Source organism: Salvelinus sp. IW2-2015, linkage group LG13 (assembly GCF_002910315.2).
Source record: "Salvelinus sp. IW2-2015 linkage group LG13, ASM291031v2, whole genome shotgun sequence".
Classification (NCBI taxonomy): domain Eukaryota; kingdom Metazoa; phylum Chordata; class Actinopteri; order Salmoniformes; family Salmonidae; genus Salvelinus; species Salvelinus sp. IW2-2015.
This window is the reverse complement of record NC_036853.1, coordinates 45,089,587-45,104,307: the sequence shown is the minus strand read 5'-3', so window position 1 is coordinate 45,104,307 and position 14,721 is coordinate 45,089,587. Positions and strand designations below refer to the sequence as shown.

General features: G+C 41.6%; 2 protein-coding genes across 2 annotated transcripts in view; one reads left to right on the top strand and one right to left on the bottom strand.

Moving 5' to 3' along the window:
* The window catches only part of LOC111971277 (pericentriolar material 1 protein-like), a 36,699-nt gene extending 29,561 nt beyond the window's left edge, over window positions 1–7,138 (bottom strand). Inside the window, 3 exon segments of the mRNA XM_070446013.1 lie at window positions 2,507–2,758; window positions 3,637–4,874; window positions 5,999–7,138. Of these exon segments, the coding sequence (XP_070302114.1) occupies window positions 2,507–2,758; window positions 3,637–3,741 (357 nt within the window). The 5' untranslated portion in view covers window positions 3,742–4,874; window positions 5,999–7,138.
* Window positions 7,139–8,486: 1,348 nt separating this feature from the next.
* On the top strand, window positions 8,487–11,575 carry LOC111971572 (uncharacterized). Its single transcript, XM_023998413.2, has one exon. The coding sequence runs from the start codon at window positions 8,594–8,596 to the stop codon at window positions 10,544–10,546; it is 1,953 nt and encodes a 650-aa protein (XP_023854181.1). The 5' UTR covers window positions 8,487–8,593; the 3' UTR covers window positions 10,547–11,575.
* Window positions 11,576–14,721: the final 3,146 nt, after the last annotated feature.

The following is a 14,721-nucleotide window of genomic DNA, read 5'->3' as shown; positions in this document are numbered from 1 at the left end:
CTGACAGGAGATTTACGATGTCTTCTGGGTGATAAAACCTAAAGAGCATTCCAGAGCATGAGTTAATGTTTTTGTTCTATACCGTACCAGGGAGAGATGGTTCCAGTTTGGAGTCAGAAGGCCAGACACTGGTCTCTATACAATGAAAACTGTTGACACAGCAGATACCTATAATACATAGCAAACAGTATCTTTCATACAAATCTTAACCTTGTGACCCATTCTATATATCTGTTGTTCGTCATGTAGGTTAAAAGGGATGTATCTTGCCTATAAAATACTTTTGTACTTTTGTCTCTCAACGAATCATTTGACCGTGAATCGACGACCAGCCATCATTATCGTAGAGCACTCAATCGATTCACTTATATATATTATATAGTCGTTTCAATGCCATGTGGTGGTTCATTTCTTTACTATCAAATGAGGAGAGACAAACTTATCACACAAGTCAGAGTTATACTTTAACTAAATCTTGAATCACTTATTAATAATAGAGGTCAATACAACGCACACACATATATATATATATATATATATATATATACACAATACCAAGTGCGCTAGATTTCAGATGTTGCCCTACCGGAGTTACACACATACATATATATATATATACGTGTGCGTTGTATTGACCTCTATTATTAATAAGTGATTCAAGATTTAGTTAAAGTATAACTCTGACTTGTGTGATAAGTTTGTCTCTCCTCATTTGATAGTAAAGAAATGAACCACCACATGGCATTGAAACGACTGCTTATAAAAACTGCCAACACAGGCTGTGAACAAGCGAGTCGGTGGCATTCGCTCTTTAAGGTGTCACCGCCATGCTCGATGCTATGTACAAGGACCGCTACTTCGATGCATACAAGAAACAAGGTTTACGTGAAATGTTACATACACAGCTGGACAAGATGGAAACGGACATGGTGACAGTGCGCACCGAGGAAGAGGCCACGAACAGAGAGCTGAAACTTCACTGCTTGACATGTATGATGAAATCCTGGTTGAGAATGAAACGACTGAACAAATGAACAACAAAACAGCACAGCAAGTGAAAGAAATAGGTTTTGATTATGTTTTACTGGTAATGGGGACATACATAAATGCCAACAAAATGACTTTTTGGTCAGTGTGTGTGTAACCTTTATTTAACTAGGAAAGTCAGTTAAGAACAAATTCTTAATTACAATGACGGCCTATCCCTTCCAAACCCGGACGACGCTGGGCCAATTGTGCGCTGCCCTATAGGACTCCCAACCACGGCCGAATGTTAATTACTATTTTACATTTCACCTTTATTTAACTAGGCAAGTCAGTTAAGAACAAATTCTTATTTACAATGACGACCTAGGAACAGTGGGTTAACTGCCTTGTTCAGGGGCAGAACGACAGATTTTTACCTTGTCAGCTCGGGGATTCGATCTAGCAACCTTTCGGTTACTGGCCCAACGCTCTAACCACTAGGCTACCTGACCGATAACTAGGGTTGCAAAATTCCGGTAACTTTCTCAATTCCCAGGTTTTCCAGAAATACTGGTGGGAAAACTCCTGGAATAAGCAGGAAACCCAGGAATCTCCCAACTGGGATTTCTGAAAAACTTGGAATTTGATTTTGCAACCTTACCGATAACTAATATTTAATTTGTGGCATTTTAAGCATTCTAGTTAAAAAGTTATCACACACACGGACACACCGGTCTAAGGCACTGCATCTCAGTGCAAGAGGCATCACTACAGTCCATGGTTTGAATCCAGGCTGTATCACATCCAGCAGGTATATTTCACTGGTCATCCCCAAAGCCAACACTTCCGTTGGCCGCCGTTTCTTCCAGTTCTCTGCTGCCAATGATTGGAACAAATTGCAAAAATCACTGAAGCTGTAGTCTTATATCTCCCTCTCTAATTTTAAGCATCAGCTGTCAGGGCAGCTTACCGATCACTGTACCTGTACACAGCCAATCTAAATGGCACACACAACTACCTCATCCCCATATTATTACTTACCCTCTTCCACCCCAGTATCTCTACTTGCACATCATCATCTGCACATCTATCACTCCAGTATTAATGCTAAATTGTAATTATTTCACCTCTGGCCTATTTATTGCCTACCTCCCTTCTACATTTGCACACACTGTATATATATATTTTTTTTAAAATATGTATATTGTGTTATTGACTGTACGTTTGTTTGTGTAACTCTGTGTTGTTTTTGTCGGACTGCTTTGCTTTATCTTGGCCAGGTCGCAGTTGTAAATGAGAACTTGCTCTCAACTGGCCTACCTGGTTAAATAAAAAGGTAACATTTTTTTTTATTATCGTTTTTTTGGGCAAGGAAAATACTGGATATCGGTATTGGCCAAAAATGTCATATCGGTGCATCACTACTTTACACATTTCCGGATGAACTATTACCCCCCTTCCAGACACCAACCCCCAACAATCACAGATGAATCCGCCAAGAAATGCATAGTTCAGAAAACTCTAGGGAGAATCCTCTCACCTCATCGAGGTCAGTGAAGTTGATCCTCTGCCGGAGACGTTCCAGCTCGGCCTGATCGGGCACCGACATCTGGGTGGTGTATTTGACGTGGGGGAATGTGTGAGGGGTGTTTGTCCTTCTCCGCCCCGTGCCAGGTGTGGACTCCGGGGAGATGTCATTGGTCAGCCGGCTCTCCGCCACGCCGCCGGCTGAGAATTTCTTCCTGTTCTTCTCCGTCGAGCGGTTGGCCTTCTTCTGCTGGATGCCCCAGTCCTGAGAGGGGACAGGAAGCTCAAAAGGGGTGTAGGGTGAAGTTATCCCTAAACACTGATCTTGGGTCAGTTTTGCATTTCCTCCCCACAAATGGTTCAGGTTAGGATTGAGGGAGGGGGAAGCTGATCCTTGACATTTACCTAGGGGAAACTTCATTTACATTACATTACATTTAAGTCATTTAGCAGACGCTCTTATCTAGAGCGACTTACAAGTTGAACCTGTAGTTTAAAAGGACAGAAGCTCATATACATGTGTTTTATGTAATACCATGTACTGCACATCATGGTTGCCCAAAGAGGACACACTACAATAAACTTGTAATACACTATTTCAAATCCATGTCTTGCTTTGGTCAGCATTGTAGGTAGATTGAAAGACTCTAGAGCTAGTCAGTGAGTGGGATGAATCCTTACTAAAGCTATAGATACCACAGTATGAGTCATAATAACCATAAAACCTAGCGGACAAACAGGGAAATAGTTCCAACTGTTTTTGCACCATTCATTTTCCCCCCATAAGGGTTTTTAGAAACACGTCAAATAAGGACTGTGTTTCGTGTAGATGAATGGTGGGGAAATGATTGGAACCATTTCCCTGTTTGACCTCTAGGCTTTATGGGTATTATGACACCTCCACTGTGGGGCTATATATCCACAAACGACTTACGCAATGACAAAGATTTTTGTTACTTTCGCAAAACTCCAGTTAGGATTTAGCCTTTTAGTGTCCATTCTCAATGGTCCCAAATGCCACCCTATTCAGCAGTACCCTACGTTCGGCCAGGACCCATAGGGCTCTGGTCAAAAGTAGTGCACTACATCGGGAATAGGGTTCCATTTGGGACACAGCCATTGTCACTCTCGTCTCCTCTGTACCATGTTGTTGAGCCTGTCCTCCAGGCTGCTGCCGTTGGTAACGGTCCAGTTGTGCAGCTCCTGCTCGTCTGCGCAGTCGTCAAAGGGAGAGCCCCCTGTCGCCATGTCCTCCTCCGCTCCGCACCTGTTGGGTCGTTGACATGCATCGTCAGTCGACACTCTAGAACGGCTTTGGACTGGACTCTTTCATACTGGCATACTGTAAACAACTCATTTACTCACACACACACACTCACCAGGTTTTCCGTTAGCCGGTAATTGTTGGCTTTAGGACAATAAAGAAAATGAAGCCGATAAAATTATTGCCAGCCAAATTGAGCAGGAGAATAAAATAAAATCCTCACCGTGCAAAAATAATGCTTCATATTAACTGATGGAAATACATTTCACAGTCATGCTTATCGTCCATTAGGTTATTTCGTTAAATTTAGTGGAATTAAAATTGGGGTCTGCTCCCCCGGGACTGCCGCGCGGAAATATCAGCTCACAGATAACTTCACTCAACTTTCTAGAGCAGTGGTCACCAACCGGTCAATCATGATCGACCTCCAATGTACTCTTTCCACAGGAGTAACAACATTAATTTGTGTATAAAAAGAAAATTGAGACTGGCTACTTAGCTTATTCAAGCCTATAGGCAGAGGGTATCATCATTTCTGATTCTCTGTAATAATGGTATGACAATAACGCATTTTATTTTGTAAAGTCGTTTCTTGCGTCAAACAGCATTTTCAGTCACCTTGCCTGAAGGACAAGTTGATGAAGAGGTTATTGTCAAGCCCTGCATGTTTTTTTCCCAAAAGTCTCATGGAATCCTACATTGAATACCACACATTGGCTGCTACTGTAGGCTGAGAAAGAACAGCTATTTCCATGTTAAAATGTTATGGGACGCATTTTCGTCATGGTTATTGATGCTAGGCAACTCTGGCAGGCCTACATTATGATCAAATAGCCACAGTTGCTTACACACGGCCACTGTTAAAACTAACTTACAGCAGATACAACCTCAGTGCTCAGAGTAACAGCGCGTTAGAAGTTGCACAAAATTTTCACAACTTTCAAAATTTGTTCTCAGCAGACCTGAAATTTGCTCAGTGACGAAGAAAACGAGGGAACATTGCTTGTAATGTATCATTTCTTACCTGCGCACAGCACACAGAGCCTATTTTGAGCAGAATATAACTTGTCAGACAGCGCTAGAGCTGCAGCAGCAGCAGCTCCTCAGCTTGTTGTTGCTGGAGTAAAACATGTACTTTAATAAGACCAGTCATTGGGCAACAATTCTAACGCAGTCACCTGTTCAAAACGGTTTTAATGGCCACAATTAAAAATATGTAATATTTTTATTTCTCAACTGGCAATTGCAACGCGCCTCCCATTTAAGTACAAATGTAACGGTAGGCATGCTATCAGCGCGGCACCCACCACTTGGCAATGTGAGCTGGCGGCAGTATGCATTTGGAAAACATCCATAATTGTCTGAAACCTGAACGTTTTTATTCATATTATGAGGCATGTCTTACCTTGCTACAAAGCAGTCTAGGAAAAACATGACCATAGAAACGTGGAAGCAATTATTTTATAAAAATACTTCCTCATATGCCATTTAAACCAGCATCTCTCCTGTTGGTTTTCATATCAAATCCCAGTTATATTAGCAACCTAAGTTTCTAACAGAGATTGTCATCTCAGTCACATATAGAACCGCTGGCATCAGGTGCACTGTTTGTTTTCCCACAAATTGAATTTTAGCACATTTTTGAAAATAATGCTTTAGTGTCTGCTTCATTACAGGAGTTGGATGTTCTGTTAAGATGAATACCATAATCAAAATGTTTGTCATTCTGAGCACTGTGAGTGGACGTCCTAATGGGTTATACACACACAATGCATAACATTATAGCTCAGGATCATTTCTCAAATTGACAGCAAGTTAAAATATTTCAGGTCACTGTTGTCTGGGCCACATTTTCCAAATGGAACCCCTGACACACACACGTCAAAACAAACAAGGAAACCAATATACAGAGGTGTGTTTCCAAAGTAGCTACACCGTAATGACATTAACAGAGTGCATGATTTTAGAGGCGTTTGTTGCGTTCAGAAACAGCCTCCAGCCAGAAACTGTGCCTTGTTCGTCGGAATGTTCCTGCAACTAAGCAACAGTCAACATTCACCGACCTTTCCCTTATGACAAGTATTACAGTAAACTAAACCATAACATGTGAAGCATAACGTTAATAATCCAAAACACTACAGCTAGCTTGCTACAAACCAGTGTATGACTTATTTATGACATAGCTAATAGTAATAAACGATACCGATTTCAATAACGTTACCTTACCTATCGATTACGTACCTGTGCGGTGTATTCAGTCACCCACTATTAATTGGTTGGTTTGCTATTGGAGAGGTAGCAGATTGAGTAAGGATTTCTTGATGACTAACTGTAACGTTAGTTAGCCAACTTCACGACAAAAGGCACGGTTTAGTCTAGATGGATTAGCGTTAAACCTCTGCGTTGTAGACCGCTAGAATTTCCGGTAAAGTTTACGAAATTCCCTCCACTTCTGTGAGTTCGCAGGAGCCAACTGTCACTAGCAACAAATAGCCCCCCTCTGAGAACTTCTAACGTAACAAAGTATAGGGACAAATCGATGCGGCGTATTCATCATTTGGGATACCAAATGTAGCTATGCAATTCTAAACTAGTTTACATTTGGCTTTGTCACTGTTTGGCAACATGAAGTTGAACGCCATGGTAACACTTGAGCCCCCCCTACCTTCCCCGCGAAAACTGGGGGTGAAATTCCGATAATGGAAAATACGTTGAAGGCTAACTAACGTTAATTGTTGCATTCACTGCCCTTGGGAAGTTTGAACAATTGATGTTCAAAACAAAAGCTTATGTTCAATTCGGAGGGGAAAGTACTGTCACTTGCTAGTAGGAATTACAGTTAGCTAGGAATTACAATACCTTGCTGGCACTTGCGTAGGTAACGTCAACTTGCTCGTAGTTAACGTGACCTATCTAGGCAGCTAGCCAGCCAACTAAAAACAAACAAGATTTCACAGCCTGACAAGATAGCTAGCTATCTACTTAGTTATTGTTGGCTATAACAGTTTCAAAATTAGTACACGTAGCTTGTTAAATACATTAGCTAATCATGTCTACTCGAAAATACAGCACAAACCTAGTTTTGTTTTGGGTAAGGGGGCAGCTAACTTGCTAGCGAGCTGCGTGATGATGCTAAGTTAGCTAACGTTAGCTGGTGGTGAACTAGCCACTTGCCTTGGCTAATAAAATTAGTGGAAAGAAATGCATTACCTCAGTGAGTTTTTAAGAAATTATCGTAACACGTTATGATCAACGGCTCATTCTAAGAGCCATGAGAAGGCTGGTTTCTCAATTAATACAAATAAGTCGTTTCGGTGTTGTTGCTGAATCCCCTCAGTCAATGTACGCTTAACCGCCCAGTGTCAGCCATTACATGCCCTGTTCAAGGAGGCGGAGTGATATAAAATAGTAGTGCTACTTGCACAAGAGAACCTCATCATCAATACTGTTATGTTTTTCCTCAAATGCACACACACAGATGTAAGGAGTATATCAAAGTGACTGTAATTATGTGTACAATATTTGTAGACAAATGTACAGGCAAAGGAACCCCTATTGAATAAGGTACTATTTGGGCTCTCGGATGGTTAATTAATGGTACGTTACGTTGCAAGAATGTCAGTGTTTTGCCTAAAAGTTTAATTTTGAACAGATCAAGTTTAATTAAATTGAATCAAATTGGCCAATGACTTACAGTATTCACTCACACTAGTGTCATGGAAATGTGTAAATATTCAAACTGTTACTAGCTGTAATTATATGATAAGCAAACAGGCCCCTTTGTGAATCAATAGAACATACCCTTATCATCTGAGCTGAACGTTTGCCACGCACATACACATACATTTATTTTCTTCCCTAAATTAATAATACATTGAGACTGGAGAGAAGTATAAAAAAATCACCGCAAGATCTGCTTAAGTTTACAGAATGATGTGCCCGACCACCAATTTACAACTGCACTCTTTGCTACAACTCCATCCAGCTAGATGCTCGCCATCCGATGAAAAACACAAAAGAAGACGACAGCGCAAAAGTAGAATTGGAGGCGAGCATACATCGGTGTAGGCGAGTTTTGATTTGGAATATTCGTTGTTGGGACTAAAGCAAACCAGACGGCATCATTTACTTGTTTTTATTTTATTTACGGATAGCCAGGGGTATGCTCCAACACCCAGACATCATTTACAAAGGAAGCATGTGTTTAGTGAGTCCGCCAGATCAGAGGCAGTAGGGATGACAAGAGATGTTCTCTTGATTCGTGTGTGAATTAGACCATTTTCCTGTCCTGCTAAGCATTGAAAATGTAACGAGTACCTTTGGGTGTCATTGAAAATGTATGGAGAAATACTTTTATTTTGGAATGTAGTGAAGTTAAAGGTTAAGTAAGGTACAGAGACCCCAATTGATTACAGTTTATTTTGGGCCATAGACCACTTTCAGGGTGAGGAACAGTCTAACATAAAGTTGTAAAATAGTGAAAACAGAATGACACGGTAACATCTTCTCTCTTGCTAAGTCTGTTATTGTATGCCCAATACAATTGTTTGTATTTCAACGATATCTGTACAGCCTTATCATTCATCTGAACTATTACTATATACGGGAAATAGATTATTATGTTGATTCCGTTTACATCACACTCACAATATCACCCTTCCAATTTGCTTTTTTTTATCTAGCCCAGCTCAAAACACCATCCAGCGGGTGGCGTTGTTGTCTATTTCTGGGCTCGCCACCCCCCTGAAAGCACAAAAGAAGACGGCAACGCAAGCAATTCTACAAGTCGAGGCGAGTTTGTTTTCGACTGAATGCCCAACTACCAGTCCTCTGAAAATGGCTAAACTACAGTCTTTGATTGTGTTTGTTAATGAACGTTTAACAGTGGCTGCAGTGGAGATTTTAGACGTTGTAGAGAAAGTGGTCGCCGAGGACCAGGAGGAGATTTCCAGATCTGAAGAGGAGAATGACCGACTACGGAGACTAATGCGGATCACACCAGAAATAAAACTACGTAGAATAGACTCCCTCCACTTCTCTCTCGCTGTCTCTGAGGAGGAGGTTATCCCTGAGCAGCAGCACTGTGAGCAGGAATGGAGCCCCAGTCTGGAGGACCCAGCTCCCATTCAGGTTAAAAAGGAACAGGAGGATCTCAGGACCAGTCAGGAGGTTGGGAAGATTCAAGGGCTAGAGGCTGACCCCGTAGAGTTCATATACACTCCTCCCTGTGTGAAAAGTGAATGTGATCCGGAGGATCAACTTCAGTCCTTGACTCTTCCCCAAACGGGGAAGCACAGAGAGAGTGAGCCTAAACCAGTGATTGTCAATCCACTGAAGATGTCTAAACTACAGTCTTTGAGTGTGTTTGCTAGTGAGCGTTTAACAGTGGCTGCAGTAGAGATTTTGGGAGTAATAGAGAAAGTGGTAGAGGAGTACCAGGTGGAGATTTCCCAATTTAAAGCGGAGAATGACCGGCTAGGGAGACTGCTGCGGATCACACCCAGAATAAAACGATGTAGAATAGACCCCCTCCAGTTCTCTCCCGCTTTCTCTGAGGAAGAGGACCCCACCCCCGAGCAGCAACACTGTGAGCAGGAGTGGAGCCCAAGTCTGGGGCAGGAGGACACAGCGCCCACACAGATTAAAGAGGAACAGGAGGAAATCAGGACCAGTCAGGAAGTAGGGCAGCTTCAGGAACAGGAGGCTGACATCATATTCACTCCTCCTTGTGTGAAAAGTGAATGTGATCAGGAGGATCAACTTCAGTCCTTGACTCTTCACCAAACGGTGGAGTACAGAGGGACTGACTCTAAACCAGTGAATCGCAAACCTTTTGTCACTGTGACCCACCTTGACAATCCCTGTGACCCTCCAGATAATCAAGACAATGCCTCCTGCCACAGATCAGCTGCAAGCAGCGATCCAGTAGGACTTGACATCAGCCGACCATTGGATCCCAACCCACCATTGAAGAAACCCAGCACCACGTCTAAAAAACCTCTCACCGGGAAAAGATTGAATTGCAAGGGGACCCTAAGCAGGCACATACAGACTCATACAGGAGAGAAACCCTTTAGCTGTGGTTACTGTGAGAAAAGCTTCAATCGCAAGGGGACCCTAAATGAGCATGTAAAGACTCATACAGGAGAGACACCATTTAGCTGTGATGTCTGCGGGAAGAGCTTCAGACACAAGAAGAACCTAACTGAGCATATCCGGAGTCACACCGGAGTGAAACCATTTAGCTGTGGTGACTGTGGGACAAGCTTCAATCAAAAGGTTTCTCTTAAAAGGCATGTACTGACTCACACAGGGGAGAAATCGTTTGTTTGTGGTAACTGCGGGAAAAGATTCAGACAGAAGGTTAGCCTTAACAGGCATATGCAGACTCACACAGGAGAGAAATCATTTGTCTGTGGGAACTGTGGGAAAAGCTTTAGACACAAGGGGACCCTAACTGCGCATCTACTGACTCATACAGRAGAGAAACCATTTAGCTGTGGTGACTGCGGGAAAAGCTTCAGACAGAAGGTTACCCTTAACAGGCATATATGGGCTCATACAGGAGAGAAACCATTTAGCTGTGATGACTGCGGGAAAAGTTTCAACAAGAAGGGGAACCTAACTGTTCATTTACTGACACACACAGGAGAAAAAACGTTTAACTGTGTTGACTGCGGGAAAAGCTTTGGACTCAAGGAAAACCTACCTGTGCATTTGCAGACTCACAAAGGTACAGGAGAGAAACCATTTCGCTGTGGTGACTGTGGGATAAGCTTCAGACACTAATTGAACCTGGACAGTAATATATAGAACATCCACAAAGAAAGAAAACAGGACAAAATTGGATAAAATAAAGACAGATCAGGGGAGTATCAGGAGATGGGAATAAGAAGGCTGGATATGGACAACTCTGTTAGGAAGGCAAAGCAACTCTGGATCATTCATGTTGTAGGTTTAAGATAAATATACTGTATGTGTGATTCATTTATTTTTGTAAAATGAGTTTGATTTAATTTCATGGTCAAAGAGTACAGAGTATTGTAGGAAACCAGTCATGGTCTGTGAGGAAACTCACACGTCTGTTGTTCAAAGTATGTTGATGTTTTCACCCTATTAGAAACAGGAATTCCTGGTTGTTTTTTTATGTCTCTCAGGGCTGTGAGAGAATGGCAAGACAGATGTTATCAACATATTAAACATGTTATAATGTTCAGGGGAAAAGGGGGGGGGTGAACTAATGAACCAATCATTGACTCAAGTCCCTCATTAGAAACAGCTGTGGTAGTGCTGGGCTGAAACATAAATATGCACTCCCTGGTGATCCCCCGGGAATGTATTGAGGAACACTGTTCTATTATGTTCTCTAGAGTCCTGATGGATTTCATAACAATGGAAACTCCCTCCAGCCAATGCTTTCACCAACTCAATGCTTTGAAATCCTTTACCGGGAGTGTTCAAGTGCACACTTTGAGAGAAGTATGGAGAATTGGGATGCAAACAACGGGAGAATCTCAATTGGGTTGCTTGACTCCTCGCGTCCTCACCTCTGTTCTCTCCTCGCCTTTTGAAAAAGGTAATCGAGGAGAGGTGTCTCCACTTGAGTTTCATGAGGTATGCAATCAACGCTAACCCGGTTCACCTGGGGCATTAATCGAATCGCCTCAGTTTCTGGGTCACAGAGGAGAGGAGGATGGATGAGTCGAGGAGAGGACGGACTTGAGAAGCCCAATTGAGAATCTCCCTAGAGCTCATGTACGCACCAACAATCCACAATATATTATCTTTGTTCATTTACAAATAAATAACCAAATAACATATCATCATTCATTTTTCTCCTCATTGTGCTGTGGATGATAGGTGTAAATGTTGCTTTCTTAACTTAATTGGTGTTTGTTTTGTTTTGCATCAATATTCACTTGAGTGGGATTTTTATGCCATCACAAGATAATCAACTCTGGTTATTATTACCCCAGTAAGTTCTCTGAAAGGATGTTAAAGAAGTAGCTCAGGATTTTACAACTTGATGTTAGACTGTTCCTCACCCTGAAAGTGGTCTATGGGCCAAGAGAAGCTGTAATCATGGTTCAGATTTCTTTAAACAGCCACTACCCAGCTAGTACATTTGGTTCCTTGGTTCCTTTTTTTTGGTTTCCTATTGGTTCTGGGAACAAAGCCATACGTTTCCTGACCGGTAAAAAAGAACATGTCTTAAACATTCTTAGAACGGAAGTTAAACATTTACCTGTGCTGGGATTGTGAACTTTTAGGTTGCAGGATGGTTCTGAGAACTTTTTACTATGGTTCCCTGAAAGTTTTTTCCTGGGAGGTTTTAGTAACGTTCTGAGAATGGAAATTATTAAGTTATTTGAAAATAATTAACATTCTGAGAACATGTTTCAATAAAACGTTTAATAACAAGCATAGTACACATGGAATTGAATTTGCTTCGGCATTAATCATACAAACATACATTTGTTATTGTGGCACGGCATCAGTGAGATTCAAACCTATGATCTTCTTTTCTCTATAGTCCACTGCGCCATCAGGATGGAGCTAGCATGCCATGTTTTTGTAACTCATACAAAGCTGTTCATTTTAGTTTATTCAAACAAACCCCATTTCAAAGGAAACAAGCACTCTAGATCAGGTGTGGCCAATTAGTGGGCACTTAACGAGATAGAGAGATTTTTGTTCATGCTGAGAACGGAATGATTATGTTTTTAAATAACATGCTCTGAACATTACTAATGTTTTCTTGTGACTCCAGCCACAGATCAGCCGCAAGCAGCGATCCAGTAGGACTTGACATCAGCCCACCATTGGGTTCCAAACCCTCCATTGAAGAAACCCAGCACTAAACGCAGCACCACGACTAAAAAAACCTCAGTGGGAAAAAATGTCAATCTTAAGGGGCCCCTGAAGGGGCCCATATGGACTCATACAGGAGAGAAACCCTTTAGCTGTGGTGACTGTGGGACAAGCTTAAATTAAAAGGGTTCTCTTAACAGGCAAAGGTTATTCTTAACACACAGGAGATTGACTGCAGGAAAAGCTTTAGAAACAAATTGAGCCAAGACCATGAACATCTACAAAGAAATAAAACAGGACACAAATGGAAAGAAGAAAGACAATTAAGACAGAGGAGCAATTCCCGTGTTATGGATGTGACATTTGCACACAAGATCACAAACAAAATGTCTCACAGAATGGACAAATAACATCAATGCAACTTTTGATTGCTGTGTCTATAGAACCCCTTGGGTGGGAGTGTCAAGGAAGGGATCTGAACTTCCACAGGTGAAACCATTCTTTTATTTGGAAATGTCAAACTTCATTTTAACTCAGGTTGACGATACTATAGAATCTCCGAGATCAAATCAAATCACATTTTGTCACATGCGCTGAGCACAACAGGTGTATTAGACCTTACAGTGAAATGCTTACTGACAAGCCCTTAACCAACAATGCAGTTTTAAGATAAATAAAAAATGTATAATTAAAGACCAGCAGTAAAATAACAAGAGCGAGGCTATATGCGGGGGTACCGGTACAGAGTCAATGTGCGGCGGCACCGGTTAGTCGAGGTAATTGAGGTAATATATTTACATGTGGGTAGAGTTATTAAAGTGGCTTATGCATAGATAATAACAGAGAGTAGCAGCAGCGTAAAAGAGGTGGGGAGGGCAATGCAAACAGTCTGGGTAGCCATTTGATTAGATGTTCAGTAATCTTATGGCTTGGGGGTAGAAGCTGTTTAGAAGCCTCTTGGACCTAGACTTGGCGCTCTGTTACCGGTTGCCATGCGGTAGCAGAGAAAACAGTCTATGACTAGGGTGACTGCGGTCTTTGACAATATTTGGTATACTGGTATAGAGGTCCTGGATGGCAGGAAGCTTGGCCCCAGTGATGTACTGGGCCTTACGAACTACCCTCTGTAGATTCTTGCGATCAGAGGCCGAGCAGTTGCCATACCAGGCGGTGATGCAACCAGTCAGGATGCTCTCGATGGTGCAGCTGTAGAACCTTTTGAAGATCTGAGGACCCATGCCAAATCTGTTCAGTCTCCTGAGGGAGAATAGGTTTAAGAATGAGAAGGCAGGATATGGACAACACTGTTAGGAAAGCAAGGAAACTCCACATCCTTCATGTAGGTTTCAGATATTTACTTTTGTAAAACTTTCTATGTAAATAAAGTTTTATTTTATTTGAATGACAATATAATTATCAAACAGTGCAGAGTATTGTGGGAAACCAGTCCTGCTCTGTGAGGAAAGTCAAGCAGCTGTTATGTTGATATTTTCACGTTATTAGAAACGAGAATTCATGGCCGTTGGTTTTGGAATATATCTCAGGGGTGATGAGAGAATGGTGAACTGATGTTATTAATAACTAATGTTGCGAATAAAATCAACTAATTAACCAATCATCATGTACTTGATTAGAAACACGTGTGATTGTGCTGAGCTAAAACTAAAATGTGCACTCATGTACCAACAATCCACACTCCTTTCCAGATTTAATTTCTTTACTTTGATCAACCAGTCATTTTATGACCCATTGTTTTCCACAGTATCTGTTGATTTACAAAGAAATAGGCTAACCATGAAGCAGACAATATCGATTACGTTTTCTCCTTATGGTTCTGTGGCACTTAGGTGTAACCATTGCTTTCTTAATCTAATGAAGTCATAATTATTTTGTTTTTCATCAGCATGTGTGGGATTTTTCTAGCTTGCTTGCTATTCTCTGTTCAGCTATTACATTCAACTCCTTGTATTCCATGTCATTTGCCAAAGACGGAGTACAAGGAGTGGAACGTTACAGAGACAGGTACTAGGATTCTTCAATATCTCAAGATAATCAACTCTGGTTATTATTACCCCACTGCATTTTCTGAAAGGATGTTCATTCTCATCTCAATAACCCATCTGGTTTGACGTACATACTTTTTATTCCCAATA